Genomic DNA, 18,615 nt, shown 5'->3' with positions numbered 1-18,615 from the left:
AGCCCACAACAAACAATCTTGCTCAAACCTATTTAAAAACCATAGCTGTGGGGTCTGCCAGTTCAGAGCTGTGAAAACAAGCAATCGAGAACGAGATAGAAAGAGGCATGACCACATCTTTCAGGCCTTTTATATGCCTTAGCCCAGGGGTTGGCAATGTTTTTGGCCAGAGTGCCAAAAACACCCCAATCCTGACCCATGCCTTAACTTGGCATGCCGGGGCAGACAGCAGGGGAGCCACGAGGGGCCCAATCCTCATTGATGGTGGCGGCTGTGTGTGTAACTCTGGGTGAACAGCAAGGGAGGGGCCTAAGGCAGCATAACCCTGGCCCCTCCCCTGCTGTCTGCCCAGAGGTATGCATGCAGCCACCACCAAGCCCGGCCAGGGGCTCCAGAGCCCAGTGCAGCAGTTTACATCCTTCTGTCTGCCTGCCACAGCTAGCCCACGCTCTGGGCAGCGGCTGCCAGCCACCTGCTGCAAGCAGTCTGGGCTCTGTGCCTGGTGGTAGCTGTCTAGAGCCTGGGCCACCTGTGGTGTGCCGAAGAAAATGGCCTCAAGTGCCATGCTCTGGCATGCATGTCAGGGATCGCTAGGTCCTGACTTAGCCTCTGCCAGGACAGCAGCACTGTGCAGTCACATCCTGAGAACCTAATCCAAAGTCCAATAAAGTCATTGGGGTCCCCTGACAAACAAAAGACACTCCAGTCTGTACCCATTCTAAAAGAAGGGAGTCATCTCACTGAAATCAAGATCTCATAGATTTAAAACTGGGCCCCTACTGAATTTCCATTCAAAAACAAGGGAAGGGTGGGATGTTTCTATTAACTTCAAAGGACTTTTTAATTAGGCACTAATAAGGGCATTTATACATGTGCTGGGGGCGGGGGGGAGGAGGGCACTCTCAGAGCTGTTCTAATTAAAGTGCCTGGAGCATCTCATGTATCAACATCCCTGCACTAAAAAATGGCAGCGGGGACACTTTAACTAGAGCTCACTGAATGAGCTTTAGGTAAGTGCCCCCACCACCATTTTTCAGCATGGGGCCACTGCTATATAAGATGCTGGGGTCTGCTGGAGCACAGCATTTACCACTCTCCAGCAGGCTCAATTAATCAAGTCTGCTCCAATGTGCTGTAATTACAGCACGTTGGAGCAGCCTTGCTACATGTGTACAGGTGCCTTAAATCATCAGAAGAAGCCCTACCATCACTATCTGTCCCATATACAAGAACATTTGAACAGGTGTTCTTAAACTAGGACCCATAACCCTAAACGAGGACTCAAGAACCTTTCAATTAGCTAGTAAGCACTCACCAGCTTTATATTTATTTCAAACCATCAGTCATGGGCAAACTATTTATTTCAAACAATTGGGTCATGGAGCAATTTATTTTTGCTGGAAAAGGGTCCCCATCCACATAAGTCAGAGAAGATCTCAGCCACAGAAATGATGGAATTCCTAACATGATAAACCAGTAAATGCTGATTATAAGATTTCCAGATTTCTCTTACATTTTCATGCAATGTGGGTTTTAAGCTTGGCAGCTCTTAAGTTCCTCAGTGAAACTGGTTTACCCGTTACTATCACATCCACCCCCTCACCCTACATGCAAAAAGTCCTGACATTTTAGAAGCTATGAATATTATTTTTTTTAAAAAGAAACAAAAAACCCCCACAAAACAAGCGTATGTATGATTTTTGTGACAAATGAGTTATTCTATTTATGGCATTTTATGTGTCTGAAGAATCAGTAAAATAGTCAACATCCTGAGTTATGCATAATTGAAAATAAAAGCATCTCACTTACATAATGCCCATTACAGGGTTCTTCTGGCATTCTCTGTATCATCTTATTCTGGCTATTGATGGAGACAGGATATTGGACTAGAGGGACGCTTGGTGCAATTCAATATGGCCCTTCTTATGTAATACTGGAGCTCCGTAGTGGCTTGCTGCAATTTAACCCAGTAATTTCTACTCATGTATTCATCTTTTAGCCTCTACAGGAGGAGAAGGTGACATTCTCTCTACTGCTACTGTGGTGGTATAGACAGTGGAACCCAGGGATCATTACAATTTCTTATTAGCCAGGAAAGAACTCTTTTGGTGCTAGTCTACCACAGACTGTCCTTCATAGAGGATAGAGCCAAGGCAGGGTGGACTGCAGTGGGGCAGGAGGAGAGTTCCTATAGCATATACAGGTGTGGAGATTCAACAAGACTTAGAATTGTGCACTTGTCCATAGACAGCCGAATGGAGGATACTGTACATTCAAGTAGACATGGGTAGCTCCACTGCTCTGAGAAGAGCTAAGAATCAGACAGATTCAAAAGTTATTTAAACCTGATTTTTGGTCACCAAATTGTTTGATCATTATTTAAATAGTTTTAAAAATCTTTTATAATAAATAAATATGCCAATATTAATTCATATGGAATAACTGGCATCCTTCCTACCCAAAATGAGGTTTATTCCAAACCCTATAAAATGAATATGTTGAGGTTCTTCACAAAAAAATTGTATGCTTCCTCCATTTTTGGGGGACTATAATTTTTTAATCATGCCACTGATACAGGCCTTCAAACATAACTTCATTTTAATGATGTTTTTATCAGTGTGTCTAGTTAAAATTGTTTTTATTTGAGTTTAACAATAGCTGGGACAAGCAGGAAGCTTGAAGGAATGGTTGCAAGGGAAAACAGAAAGGAGGACAGGGGAAAGTCTCCATTTTGCCCCTAATTCTTTTGAGAACAAACACAAACCTTTAATTATGATTGTGCTTTTATTTCAGTGTTGTGACAAGAACTGTATATCACTAAAGAGGCTGTTCTAATACACTGGGATCTGGACAGTGTCCTTCTGAGAGCACTACTTTTTATACAATGCCTTTAATGACAATAGAAATAAACACCTTCATTAGGAGCTATTGCCAGAATGGATGTTACCCAAAGCTGTAAGTGTTTTCAAAAGTTCCTGGTTTGAAAATGTTTCTGAAACTAAAATATGACTATAGAAGATCAAATAAGACTGATGCTCTCCATAAAGCAGAATTTAATCTACAACCAGAGCCCACACCCAAGAAGGAACACCTCTTTCAAGAACTTGTGCTTGAGTCCTGTCATGAACAGGGCTGTAATAAAGTAAATGCTTACAGTGTTTTCCAGAACTGGGATGTACAAAGCTCTCTAGTGCAGTGAATCCAGCACAATGGTACAACATTTCTTTCTCTTCTAAGTCTGCCTATACTAACTAATGTATCAGAATATATATTTAACTGAATCACACTATCCTAATGATGATTTATTATAATGGCATTATTTTTGAAATATGAGATTATTGTCCAGTAAGTTTAAACAACCAAGCTGATCATTAACTTTGCTATAACATAATTTCATTATCTTCCTCAAAGGGGATTTAAGATATGATGCAGCAGTTCTTTCCTATGGAGATTAAGTAATTATATAGCCAACTAGGTTCAGTTGTATCAATGAAGCTTAATTACCCTGCAACTCTGTAAAGGTTACATGGGAGATTATTTCTGATACAGTTTTAACAAAAGGAGGTCTTCAGATGATTTTTCAGTGATTATGAAACAATTACATAATATAAAGTGGTCTTTTGATACATGCATAATTTAAAAACAATGACAAAAAAAATCAGACAGACTAATTCTGAATATTCTTATATATTTTAATATACACTGAACCACAGCCAAAGTTTTATTAAATGACAATTTGTTGCTTCTACTGTATTATCAGAGCTCTACTGATCAAGATTTTTCTCATTTTCATTTTGAAATTTGATAATAATTTTGAGCAACAGTATTATTACTGGTAACAAGAACACTGTGATTTTCATGAGACAAATTGTGCAAGTCCAGTGGCAGAACAGTGTACTTTCATGTAAACTTTCTATGTTTGAGGTTTATACTTAATTCCTTGTTCTTGGGCTTGAATGATTCGGCAGTAATATTCTCTGAGAAGTATTAAGAGACAGGACATAAAACAGCCCCCTGAAACCCAGCAAGCCAAAAAATAAATAAAATCATGTTCTGTTCTAGTGCAAACAAACATCTTCCCTCAAATGTGTTACTATTCTTTCTAGGAAGAAAAAGAAAATACACCTTAATTATCAAAGCTGCTCTGAATTGTGCCCTGCAAGCTCCAACATGACAGTGTTTGGCACTTGGTTACTAATGGTCCCTGCAAAAAACCCAAACATAGGGCTCTGTGAGCCAAGTCTGGAAGTCCGTGCCTAAGGGAATAGGCCATTCATTTCACTGAAAATTTTGCATGAAAACCTGGTATACACTGATCGCTCCTTCCAGGAAAGAAAAAGAGAAGGCGACCAAAAGGTTTGTCCTCATGAAGTGTCCAGTCTTAGTATCTGAAGGGTACATCCCTACGCTGCTGCCTTGGAAGAGAGGCCACAAACTGCAAGCGATGGTTATATGTCCTTTCCTGTGCTCCGCAGCAGGGTTTCCTCATATGATGATTTTCTCCTGGATTTGCCTTAAAGGAAGTGGGGTGAGTTTACCTACCACAGCTCTATAATGCTTCTGTCCTGAGCTGCTTGTGGCTTGTTAGGGAAACACATACAGCATATTTCCCCTCTGCCTTCCCTAATCCTTCCCAAGTCTACCTGTTCCCTCCTCCTCGTTTCTCCTATATGCATTCCTAGACCCCAGCTTCCTCCCTCTCTTGATCCTTTCCTCAGGAAAAGGGGACTCAGGCAGACAAAAGACGCCTTCTACACATTCATCTTGTACTCCAGAGTGATCCAAGTAAAAAAACCTCTGGATCTGGGCCCTGTGTTTACAGGCTGACACATTAGTTAAGGGATGGGGGGAATTTTTTTTTAAATAAATTCAAATAAATAATAAATGAAGTAATTACATCAAATAAGGCCTCTCTTCTTCTATCCTGGACAGCAGTTAAGCTGACACATGAACCTTGATTTATGTTGTTGAAAAATCCTCATTTGAGGCCTCAGCAGACACTGCCATGCATAATCTACTTTAAGGCTATGCCTTAAATTCAACACAAATTCTCAAAGGTGATAAAAGCATCTGGTTATCAATGTAAATCACTGAAGACACACCATTCAATGAAAGAAGGAACATATGTATACTAAGGGTTATAGCACATTTAATAAACATAACTGATTTTGCTTTATAAAACCTAAGTTACCAGCAAAAAAATGAAGCACAATAAAAAATAAAATACATATATGTTGCTATGTAACTTGCTGTTGCTATCTGAGAAACTTGAAGTCTTTGTTAAAATGAGCTGTGCCTAGTACCACTGCTTAATCTACATGCATAGCGGTTTGTTTTTTTCTTTTCCTCCCTTGATTCTTGATAATCTTTCTGCCTCTATTACTATCTTTACTGCCTTCATTTATTCACCATGTTATGGGCTATATCAGGGCTGTCCAACTCACAGTTCGCAGGCTCCCAGTCTGGATGCTGCTCCCCACATCATTCTCCTGCTGCCACTACTGAAGTCTCCAGGTGCCCTCCCTCCAGCTTCTGCTTCCTGCCCTGGGCTCAGGTTGGGGTGGGGCAGCATGGCCTGCAGGGCTCAGGGATCCCATGGTACAGGTGTGCCCATGCTGTGTGGCACGGGGTACGGGGGAGGCTTGCAGTATGGTCATGCAACCCTTGGGCTATGTGTTACCCTTTTTCCTGGTGGTGAGAGGAAAAACTGTGAAAAGCAAAAATCTATATGCAGGGTCACTTGAATAAGGGTCACACTTTCCTCTGTAATGTGCCATGGCACCATTCTGCAATGCAGCTGGTCAAAATGACAGTAAATATGATTAAGAAAACCAACATATCAAAATATAATCTGTGGAAATGATGCTATGCACCTGTGCTCCGCATGTATACATGTTATTGATTTAGGCAACAAGAGATTAAGTGTGCACCTATCAGCTCCTTAAATGGCTATACCCATTTAAATCCAATAGAACCTGCACCTCTAAAGCACCTCTAAGGCTGCATAATAGGGTCACATGTGTAGATGTGCAATATTTACTGCAGAGCTAATTAGTCTACTCTGCAGTGAAGGTCTCATGTAGGTATGTCCACTGACAGGAACCTAGGACCAGATCCAAAGCCCATAGACCAGACTCTCTTTGACCTCTGTGAGCTTTAAATCAATCTCAGATATTCTACTATCTAAAGAAAACTGTCCAAAGGAAAAAGAATGAATGGGGAATGGGGAAGTGCCTTCATAAAGAGTCGATGTTTCAAGATGTTTTAAAATAAAAGGAGGCCTGGTTCAGTAGTTTTACATAGCCTTTATGCAAATAGGCCCTCTGAATTTAACAAGACCACTCACAAGCCCTCTGAATTCACATGAACTATTTCCATGTTTCCAGGATTGTGTTCCTAAAACCCTTAGTCATTCCTATGCATTTTAAAAGCAATTTTGAAATTTATTCACTATATTATCTCAGTCCCAAATAACCAATTGTTCAATTGGTACAAACGTTTATGACTCTGAGCCTTTGGCTAAGATTAAGGCAAACAGGGACACTTACTTGTTTGCCTTTGCTTTTTAATTATAGGTTTTTTTTAGTCTATTTGATTTTATGCCTTTAAACTACTCCAAGCTCTTTCCACATACAGTATACAGTAAGCCAAAGCAATTGATTGCAATAGGCATAAATGAAATAAACACAATGCAATAAATAGCTACATATTATGTAGCACTTCTGAAACAAGCCTTTAAATTGTATGGGAAATATTCACAGCAGTTCATCAGAAGCACAGTCGTACCAAAGACATTGATGAAGAAATGTTGTGATAAGACAAAATGAAAATTGCTCATGATTGGGTGAACATACCATATTGTCTTCAGTATAAGTGAGGCACTGCTCAGCAGTAGTTACATTCAGTCACTTCTCACCTTTCCACGTCAGCATTTTCATGAAACTATCTTAAATGACATGGAATCAGAGAGGAGTCAGAAAGCAGAGAGTAGAAGCTATCACTCTGTGAAATTATTCGCTTAATTGGGTTCATGAAAGGACCTTGTAGATTATAGGACTCTTTATCAGATGGCCTATAAACACAGGGTGATCATTTAGGGCCATATGTTCCCAGCAGCTGAGCACAAGGGGAATGCTTACAAAGTAAGTTACAAGAAAAAGAGACAGCTCACCCTCTCTGTTGTTTACAAATACAGAAGCAGTGCCCTCCCATCAGAAAAAATGCTTCCAAAAACACCACCCTATCTGTACCCTATCAAAAGGGTGGAGTGATCAGGAGCAAAGTAGAGCCTCATGCCTAACATCTTGAGTCAGAGGACACATCTGGGAATATTATGGAAAACTCAAGAGAAACAGCAGCACAAATAACATTGCTTCCAGAAGATGCATCTCTGATACCAAGAGGCAAATACAGTGGATGATGAGAAAAAGTGAAAACAACAGGCTCTCTCTATGATGGCCTCATCATCAAAGGAAAAGGCTAGTGCAACACTGCTGGCAAGTGTTACTGCAGAAAGGCTGCAGAATGCATTCTGTATGTCTGTGGACTGCAGCACCTGAAGCTATATGTGAGTAAGGACCATCAGAGGATTTTGTAGAGACTACACTCAGTGACAACAAATTTCTATTTGAAAATTATGTATGAAAACTGCAGGACTCTGGCTGTTAGAAAGGAAATCATGACATAGCATTGAATGAAGGAAGTATACTCTTTCTCAAGGAATACTGTGGTGCAGTTATATGTTCCTTTTTCCGTCATAATATTTGGTACATTTTACCTTTTTCTGACTTGCCATAACCCCTATAATCTTTTCAATGTGGCCTGCAAAGATCTGGTATAATGGGATCAACTTATTCATTGAAATATAGGCTGCTTTTGAGAGCTTAAGCTTGCTCCTAATGTTACTTTAAAAAGCTTATGCCTGATTGATTCATACAAATGAAATGACCCTGAATTAAAGACATAATTTAAAAAGATGTTGAAATGCAGAAGATCCCTACGTAGTAATTTTGCATTTGAATACAAGCACTAAATCTCTTGTATTTAAATACTGGCATTCAGAGCCAAATTAAGGTTTTAAAAAGAGGCAAAATCCAAAATGCAAACCTGCCCTCACCCAAACAATAGGGGATGCATTTCAAGTAATACAACTAACAACATAATTTCTATTCCCAGATTAAAATTTAGGATAAGTATTCAATCAGTACTGGAAATATTTTCTCAATTCACGTGAAAGTCAGTGTGAATTAAAGGCACTGAGCATCTCACAGGATTGAGCACCAGGATTAATGTTGCTTACTTCTGAGAGAGGAATCTTCCAACTCTATCAATGCAAATGTTACCTACATTTTAACTGCTACCATTTATTTGAGCCACAAATAAATGTTTATTGTTACAAAATAAGTGGCAAAACTACTTCAAACATTTCACCATTAGGAATAACTACACTTAGCCATAACAAAAGATAATTTTAATAATGTATCAAGTATTTCATTTGCTGATAAACTATTTACCAAATGTCTCTCTGTCCAAGTGCTGTAAGTTAAACCCGTAAAAATCTTATTGCATTATAAATTATGCATAACAAGAATTCAGTGATTAACTGAAATGTGCTTCAGTATGTTTTAGTCATCCATCATAGTTAGAATGTCAGGTGTCTGTGTAGGTGTCTATTCACTAGATTAACAAACTAACAATTGACACCTACTCCTGTATATCTTGTGTACACAGTACTCCAAATGAAACTAGTAAGAGTTGGGATGCAGAAGGAATACAGGACTTAGAGTTAATTTAATTTGCAAGTGTTTCCTCATTTTCCTGCAAAGTTTGGTAGTCACTGGAATTCTGGTGCAGAATATCTGCCTGTCATCTGAGTTAATTCATATGAAATACATTTCCAGCAACAAAATGATTATGAATCCATATGCAAAATCTTCAGTACCTATATGTGTTTATTATTATTCAGGTACCTAATAAAAGCACCCAAATGAAACTTAACTGAAGGAAGACATATGCTAAAGACTAAATTACATCCTTACAATGCCATTGGAATACCTACCAATGCAATTACAGTGATTTCAATACAATTGCATGATTATAACTAAAGGACAGAATTTTACCCTAATGGCTTTCTGGTTATTGAAACCATACTTGGTAAGTACATTTATATAATTTTAAAGATTAAGGTTTTTGACATAAATGCGAAACCTGTTTAAAATTAATATAATTAAAATGTCATAAATTACACTTCTTTGAGTTTCATTGCATTTTACACACAAGAGATGTTCTGTCATGAATATTCATTACCAAGGAGGTGTAAGAGTAACATTGCTTGTTTATGTTTTACCGTTAAAGAAAATTTAATATTCCTTTTTTTATATACATGCTAGCTTCTGAAGTTAATGAACTGATTATCATGCACACAATCCCTGCACATCTTATTAGCAGTGAAAGTAAGTATATGCAATCTGTTACTATGTTATAATGGAGATGGGGGCCAACCTTTTTGGCAGGCTTGCTACATATTAGCCCCCACCCTCCCAAACTCCTACTTTGATCCCCTTTCTTGCCCAGTTTGCTGCTTTGCTTCCTGTCCTACCTACTGCTGTTGCGTGCCCCTGCTCCAATCTGCTGCCTGCCACACACAGCCCGCCCATGCCATAGGTTAGCCACCTCTGTTATACTGCAAAGGTTTATGAACTTTAGGTCTGATTCTACAAACATACTTTGGCTGGTAGTAAATATTGCTAAGAGTAGTCCCAGTGAAACCAATTAGTTTACTCAGGGTAATTAAGCATTATGCCCAGTGTTATTATTAGTGTCAGACCTCACTGTACACTATTTCACAGCTGATATACACAAAGAGCACTTCCAGTTCTGACAAGACTATCAGGAATTTTGCAGAATATGTGTACTTTTTCATAAAGTCCCTATTCCTGAAAGAAATATCTCTGGTTTTACTGTTTTTAAAGTTTCTGGTAACCATGGCTGCAGAGATTAACTTAAAAGTGTTAATTCTAAAGGCTCATCAACCAGAAGGCAAACAACCCCCCCACCAAAACAGAAGAGAATGTGATGCAATCACAGGTGAAGAAAGACAAAGTAATATAATGTATTGCACTGAGCACTGGATAAGGCCTATAATCCTAAATTCTCCACATAATATACATGCTAAATTCAGGTGCATATTTTCACTGCACTATAGATGGGTCTTTCCACTTGTGGGTGTAAAATGCAACCACACAATAAATTTTGAGCACAAACTGGAAGATCACACTTCTAACTGTACTTCAACATAACCTGTTAAAGGCAAAAGTACTAAGACTAGAACTCACAATTTGCTTGAAGATACAAAAATACAGATGTAAAAATGCCAGTGTAAGTCATAACTACAGAAGAGAGACTGCTTACTCATACTTATTAAGAAAGGTTTTCCTTAAAGTAATGCTTTACTAGAGCTATGATTTGGGAATACAAGAGTAACTCCATGGCAATAACATCTAGAATCATCAGATCGGGGGGGTGGGAGGGAGGAAGTTGTGCAAAGTGGCATTTTTCCAAATAAGAACAGTTGTATAATCTTTGTCCTATACTCTCTAGCCTTAAACCTTAAAGTTACAGTGACACATATATGTGTGTGTGTGTGTATGCTTTATATCTATAAATATAGATATAAAGATATAGATATATCTATATATTATATTGACACACGTATATGTCTCACACACACACGTCACTCCATAACCCTTCAGGTTACCCCTTAAGTCTCAATTTTAATTGGCAACTCCCTAAAAGCAGGATACTTTTAAGTCCTATATCATTTAAGGTCTTATACATTTTAAGTATGAAACTATGCTGAATACTTGAGTATTGATATAAACATACATATAGTAGATAAACAGAAATAAAAACTACAACCCAAAAGAGGACATTTAATAACATTTTAAATAAGTAAGGGCTTGATTAATTGGGTTAGTGGGGTTATATTATATTTAAGGGTGGCCAGAGGGTAAATTTAGAGACTTCAAACAAGGGCTTTAAAACCAATGATGAGTTTTAGAAACAATTAAAAATGAATGGAATGCAGATATCTCACAGAGTATTCAACTATTTAATCAAGCTACTTTTAACCATCTTTTGAATTTTTTTTTTCAAAAACAGCATAAGTATTATTGCTTATTTTAGGAAGTGGCAAAACATAGTATCTGAAATGCTTAATCACTGAATCTTGCTCCTTGACCAGAGGAGAAAATGGTTTCATATCTTTCTATATATATCAATATACAGAGGGCAACACATAATGATCATAGTTAAAAAAGAGAACTTGTGCATCATCTTGCTCCCTAAGAAACATCATGCACATTTGTAATGCTATGTAATTGGATTAATAAAATTATATGAATAATTTATAATAACTGGCATAATACAAGCTATCAAAAAAAAAAAGGAGGTAGCCTGAATATGTTGTGGAAGATACTAGTACATGTGAAAACAAAAGATCCCTTGACATCAACTGGGCGAGAACAGGGAATATACTCCATATAAGACTGTTAGGCAGTCACTGTTGTTCTATTTCGTGTCTCATTCCCATTCCTTCATCCAAAGAACAGCTTGTTCTAAGTTTTTTCTGGCTCACTCATGTTCCTTTTAGCCATTCAGCAGTTTTCATCATGTTCTTTCCCCCTCCATACTTCCTTGCATACTGTGAATTAATGCTGCTTACAGCAACATTAACTTGTAATGCTGTTTTCTGTGCAAGTTACTAGTCATTGTTTCAAGAAAAGCAGATGTTGCTGACTCCACCTATCTGTCCAGAGACCAGGCCTACTTTTCCCTGCATGTGGTAATATTATGGATGTTTTTGATGTATCTTTTTGTGACATCATTAATTATGCCACTCAGTCTTCCCTTCCTTATAGCATTTCTAAATGTAAGTGTGTACTCATGCTCTCTCTCTCATTTTCTTCCTCCAAAGATCACATTCCAGGGCATGTGGCCACACATAGGAAGATAAACTGGTCTTTTTTCATGGAAGGAGAGAAAAACCTCTATGTCTCCATATTCCTATTCAGATCCTTTACCTGGTGTAAATTGTGAACCTTCACTGAAGCCAGCATATCTGCATGGATTTATATAAGTTGAGGATCTGGCTACTAAGGTGAGATTAATAAGTAACTTGGATACACTTAAGATCTGAGCAGTAACGTATGTTTGATCAGCCACAGATGATCAAATATATGTTTCCTATGGTATGTTCCCTAAATCTTCTGTATTTCACACTGGAGGCAAATTATGGCTCTTTGAAGGAAGCATTCCATCTTTAGCAACCTTTCACACATCTAATTAAGCACGCTGCTCTATATCGCCTTCTCCAAAGTAGGGTGCTGTTCCTCCATCAAAACTTAACTTCCAGATGAAATGGTAAGTACACAATTAAACTCAAGTGGAGAAGGACACTAGGTGACCTCCTTAAGCTACCTCAGGGAGAATCCACAGCAGCGTGGCACAACAATGGCTTTTTCCTCAGCTCAACACGTGTCAATTTGCCTAGAAATTACTTTGAAGATGACAGTAACACAAAGTTTACCATTGTTCTTTTTCTGTAGCTGAAATATTGACTCCATATGGGGAAGCACCAGGTATGACACTATTGACCTTGATCTAGTATCTTATAAGTTGGACCAGTGTAGGTCAATAGTAGGCAAAGAGGTCTACTTGAATATTGTAAGGAATATCAATACAGAGCCTGAATAATCTAAACCCAACAGCCCATTATTTCAACAAATTAACTGTGATTGCAAATAAGATTTCCCATTTATCTGCAGTACTACATGTACATTTTCTTTCAGGGGCAAAGGGGAATAATCTAAAATTCAGACCATCAAACATGAATTACTAAATTATTTGTACACTTTATTAATAATAACATAATCATTTTTCCAGCCTGGAAGCTCTCCATTTTCCAAATACTCCATTAATTTGTTGCCATTTTTAAGTTCTAGTCCTCTGTGAAAAGCAGACACCTGAACAGGGGAGAGTGTAAGGTGAACACATGTGCCTTGCAGAGATGTCATAGCACACAAGGGGAGAGATATTTTATGTGACTGAACAGTTCTAACAGATGGAGGCCTCAATTTTCAGAAGTGCCTAGTGATTTTACACACCTTGATTTCCAGATGCCCAAATGGAGTCCTTAAACAGGCCTGCTTTTATAAGAGTCAGTATTGAGAACTAACTTCCCTTTAGAATTGAGCATCCAGGAAGTGGTGCATTTAAAATAACTATTTTCACTAAAAAATTAGGGTATTAATCCTTTTTTCAAAAAAATGTATTTCAAAAGAGAGCACACTTATGCTGTACAGCCAAAACATTCTTTCAGTGTAATAGTTTTCAAATTTAGCATTTCTTTGCACATGGTCTGATACTATATTAAATATTCAAAAGAGAATTTTAAATCTGTCTATAATTTTAGGATGGTCTGCAGCTATATTCATTTTCACAGAAGAGGAGATTTAAGTCTTCTGGGAAAATATTATCCTCTAGAAAACTCAGACTAATAGGATTTGCAGGTGTATATCTGTCAGGAGACTAACTCCTTTAATTTGGAAGACAGTTTTGTTATTTTAGTCAATTCAGGAAGGCCTCCATAAAATATATACTGGAGTCTTCTAATTGAACAACATTGGGTAATTCATACTACATAAAATTATAACACTATAATTGATCATTATTTGGAAACAATCCTCATAAACATTTTATTGAAAACTTATTCAAGAAATCCAAGTTAAAAATAAACTATGAATGTAATTTGAATGGAAGAGCAGATAAAGGTTGCCTTAGTTAATTGTTTATACATTTTTTTTTCAAAATCAGAACAAATCTTTGCAATACCCATATTTTGTACTTGACTCTGTGTTCAAAATCTCTCAACAGTCCAACAATACAGATAACAGCAGTAACAGTATAATTATAACTTACAGCTGAAGAAGATAAATAAAACTGTTAGTTTCTAACCAGTGGTTAAAATGAATTTAAAAGTATAGAAATGTAACATTGCCAACATCAGCATATGGATCCTTTAATAAAAATGGATTTAAAGTTCAACTAAATCAAATCAGAACAAACAAAAAACTCAGCAGCATGCCGCAACCTATCCCAGCCAGTATCCTGGAACAAGACAATGACTGGATCAAAGAGGAACGCATCCAAGCTTGTAGCAGCTGGAAGGAAAAACAGCACTGTAAGCAGTGGCTGAACAGCAGGAGTTTCAGACACAAAATGCATTAAATGGGAGGCAAGTGGTAGGTGTGTAAGGAAGGGAATATTTCCTGTTCCCCACGCATTACTTTAGTCCTGACTGCATCACCAAGTAAAGGAAATAACATTCCTTCCTTACTTCTACCTCCCATACATAGACACATTCTACTTACACACTTGCACATACACATGCACTTAAAGAATACAAAAATACAATATAAACCCGCCATTACTCTAAAGAGCAAATTATTGCAAAAGGCCCAGTTTTCTCACTGGCATACAGACACTCATTCAGCACCACCTGAGGCTGAACAGCGCCCCATGCTCAACCTTGCTTTGAAACACTCTCTGACGCTAGACTCGATGGTACAAATTCAGGGCAGTAGTTGTTTAACTTTAAATAACAGAAAAGTAGTACTTGAGAATGTGGCAATAAAGAAACTGTACATAACTATGAACAGAGAGGAGAAACAAAGAATATGGAATCTATTTCCACATGAAATACTTCCACCCAACATCAAGTAAGCTATCTGCAGTGAGTAGCACTGGATTCCCAAGTATATACATTTTACCTGCCGTAAGCCAAAGGTATAAAGTTTAAGGTGCCAGTACAAGTTAAGTGTTTCTGGTTTTGCTTTAATGCTGTACTTGTAACTGTTCCATGAAAGCTAAAATGTCAGCAACACAGCAATAGACAGCTACTCTCCCAATGCTTCTTTAAAAAAAATGGAGCATTTTAAGTAATTTTTAATGAGCTACACAGAAGGTTCATTTTCCAGCCTATATATCAGTAGATAACCTTTGAAATACTTTTTGCATAAATACATAATGAACATTTTCCAGCCAAACCCTAAACCCAGCATTATCCAATTACAAAATAAATAAATAAAAATAAAAAAAACAAACAACATTTATCAGTAATACCAGTCCCCAAATGCATGGAACCCAGTTTGTATTTCCTCAGAAAACAGAAAGGAAAAACCAAATGCCCAAAAATGCACTAGCACATTTCACTGGCACTGGCTCACTAAGTTAATTCTGGTTGCTAAGCAATTGCATTTTTTTTTTCAAAACTCAAACTATCCAGTGCCAGATGGATTAATGAAAACCATCCACTCACACTCTTTTTTGTTTATATTTCTTGACAAACCAGCACTGTTTCTTTTAATTATTCCTTTTACAGGCAGCCCATTCCTGATTGGGTTAGAAGGGAAGCTTTACAGCACATGTATTAAAAAGGGAAAAAGAGGAAGAGGCTAAATGCATTTACCATTTTTTTCATGGATCACAGGGAGGAGAAATCTAGAGAGCAGTAAATCCTCTGGGATCTGCTGTAGTAAAGACTACAAGTCTGGTTCAGTGTGTAAAGATGTGAGGCAGTAGGCAACCTGAACATACCTTCCTCTGAACTGGTAACCTATTTATAACTCCATGACATAACATTTACCTGTGACAATGCAAGCCAACATGCATTTTCTTTCAGCAACCATGTAACCATACATAGCCTCTGTTTTATTTATACCAACTTGTGTCCCTCTCCTTCCCCCTCTCTGTTTTTCACTTTCAGTTCTTTTTGTCATCTACACCACCAGGCATCCCATTGTAACTCATGCCCATTCTGTGTAAAGCTTGATTGGATTATTTTTTTAAAATAGTCACAACCATAAAAGAATAATTACCCATAGTACAACATGATCAACCAACCAGTCAGTGATAAATAGAATTAGCTAATATTACCTGTTACCACTGGTGTAATTCTAGTGAGGATAAGGGGGATATATCTCCTCCCCCCACCAACTTTCAGTCTTGAGGAGAAAACATATCTTTGTCACCTCCAATTTTCGGTCTGCTGAAGGGAAAGGAGGGGAGGCTGCAGCATGGTGAGCAGGAGCTCTGGGGCATGCTCACTTCCTTTTTTTGGGCTGGCAATGAGACAGTGAGTTGAGGGGCTCAGCTGGGGAAGGGAACTGCATTGCAGGATCCTTCCAGTTGGGTCATTTTATTCACTGCTGGGGCAGGCAGGAGGCTGCAGCTGAGACTCCTGTCTAAAGCCATCTCTGTTGGCTGGCCTGGTAGAGAAGAAACCAAGTTATCTGCTAAGAGCAGCTTTCTCCTCCTGCCCATTCTTCTGGGGCCAGTGGTGCCCCTAGGAGCAGGCCCTGGGAAGTGAGGAAGGGAGCAGGCCAGGTGGGAAAGGGCCTTGAGGAGAGGTATAATGTGAAAGGGGATCTGGGACAGGACTGTCAAAATGTAGGGGAGACCCTGAGGGCATTGAGGCAGAAAGGTGAAGAAGAGAAGTTGGAGGGTTTTATGGGAGACATGCAAAAGGGCAGATGAGAAACCTATGGTAAAGTTGGGGGTTGGTTTTTAGAGAGGTGAATTGATAGATTTCATAGACATTAGGGCTGGAAGGGACTTGCAAGATCACCGGGTCCAGCCCCCTGCCCAAGGGGCAGGAAGTCTGCTGGGATAAAATAATCCTGACAAGATAGGCATACAAGTGCTTCTTAAAGGTGTTCAGGGTAAGTGCTTGCACCACTTCCGAGGGGAGTCTATTCCAGACTCTGGGGACTCAGTTGGAGAGCCATAGGGATTGGATGAGGTTCTGGGAGAGGCAGGCGTATTTGTTGTGCCATTGTAACACTGGGAGGCACAGGAAGTGATATGGTGAGAAGGCAAGTAAGAGTGATTGTGGGAAAGAGGGGATGTAAGATTCAGACCACAGGCCACTCTAGGATGGATGTAACTGGGGAAAAAGCAGGAAAGACTGGAGACCGTGAACATGGGGAATGTTTTCAGAGAGGTTAGAATGAGGCAGAAGACAAGTCAGATGAAAAGCAGGAAGTAAAGAGAACAGGAGAGAAGAGTGAAGGCCCATGAGAGATGGATACTAAGGACTGAAGGGAGAAGATATAATGAAAAGTGGGAAATGCGGGGTGGGGGGGGAGTGCGGAGGGGGAATGAAGTTTTGAGAGGTAGACAGGATTACTGGAGAGGGAAAGAAGGGGGAATAAAAGTTTGAGAGAATGAAAGGAATAATGAGGTTTTGTTGTCCCCCCTGCCCCTCCCAGGAAGGCAAGATGGGAAACTTGGAAGAAGTAGGGAAAGAGGTGTTAGGGAGAGGGAAAAGGGAGGTGGGGCTTGAGAGAAAGGAACTGGATAGTAGACAGGAGAATGGCAGGAGCATGGGAATATAGGGAGGCATTTATCGGAAAAGGAAGGCAAATAAAAGTAAGGACTGTTGGGGAGAGAAGAAAGATAAACATGGGAGTTTTTGGCAGGGAATAATTTGGGTTACTGGGTGGGGAGAACACAGGATTTGAGGGGACAGGGCACAGCACTGGCTGTAGGATAGGGCTCATGGGAGGAAATGGAAGAGTTAGAAAAAAGGAGGAACCAAAGGGAGGGAAACCAGAATGAAGAGTTTGGTGGGAGTGTGCGAGGCCGGGCAGGAAGAGGGACCACTGGAAATCCATGCAGAGGATGGAGGCAGCTGTCTTGGAGGAGAGCTGGGGATCCAGGGTGTTACTGGAGAGACCGGAAGGAACTTCTTCCTGGGGGTTGTCTCTTGCCCCCTCTTGACATGACACCACTGCTTTCTGCTCCCCCTAGAAACCAAAGGCTGCCATCCACCACCACAAGGGCTAATGCTCCCATCCTGCCCACCCCTGCCAGCCCACTGCCTTTTGCCTGGCACCAGTCCCTCCTGGCAGGGTGGGAGGAGGGGGCAGCCGGCTGGGAGCCCCAGGCAGGGCTTGGCCCCACGCCTCCAGCAGCAGCAGCAGCAGCAGCACCCCGCACCGCGCACCCCGCACCCAGCAGACACAAAGAGGCAGAGTGCGTGGAGCCAGAGCCGCGGCGGCGCCGGAGCCTGGGCGGAGGAGAGGGCTGGAGCCCTGGGGGGCCTCTTACCTGCCTCGAGGTTGAAGGAGATCCTGGCCTCGGCTAGGTACGGGGTGTCACTCTTGGACCTGACTCTCCTGATGGGTCTCCGGTCTATCTCCTCCTCGGAAGATGCCGCCATTAATGTGGGGACAGTGAGCAGGGTCGCCCGGCGAGCTGAGGAGGGAGAAAGGAGGCAGAGGAGAGGGGTGGGAGAGAGGAGGAGGAGGAGGGGAGAGGAAGAGGCGCAGAGGAGGGGGAGGGGAGGGGGGAAGCAGAGGAAGGGGAAAGAGAGGGAAAGGGAGAAAGAAACACAGGGAGGGAGGGAGAGGGAGAGGAGGAGACGGAGAGAAAACCCGATCAGGATCTCTGGACCGGAGCAGCACTGCCCAGCGCCCCCCTGCAGCCGCGGCCGGCCCGGCGCGAGAGACCGGGTCCCGCCCCGCGCCCGGCCAAGGTCACCTGCCCAGCGCCCTC

The 18,615-nt window shown here is 40.3% G+C and overlaps 1 protein-coding gene across 3 annotated transcripts in view; it reads right to left on the bottom strand.

The window, feature by feature from the left end:
- PHACTR1 (phosphatase and actin regulator 1) overlaps nucleotides 1-18,615 on the bottom strand; it is a 467,204-nt gene that overhangs the window by 431,849 nt on the left and 16,740 nt on the right. For all 3 annotated transcript variants that reach the window (XM_019543373.1, XM_019543365.1, XM_019543388.1), the window contains exon 3: nucleotides 18,169-18,315. In XM_019543373.1, the coding sequence (XP_019398918.1) occupies nucleotides 18,169-18,315 (147 nt within the window). The remainder of the gene's footprint in view (nucleotides 1-18,168; nucleotides 18,316-18,615) is intronic.

This window comes from Crocodylus porosus, unplaced genomic scaffold, assembly GCF_001723895.1.
Source record: "Crocodylus porosus isolate Cpor-Errol unplaced genomic scaffold, CroPor_comp1, whole genome shotgun sequence".
Classification (NCBI taxonomy): domain Eukaryota; kingdom Metazoa; phylum Chordata; order Crocodylia; family Crocodylidae; genus Crocodylus; species Crocodylus porosus.
This window is presented reverse-complemented; position numbering and strand designations above follow the sequence as displayed.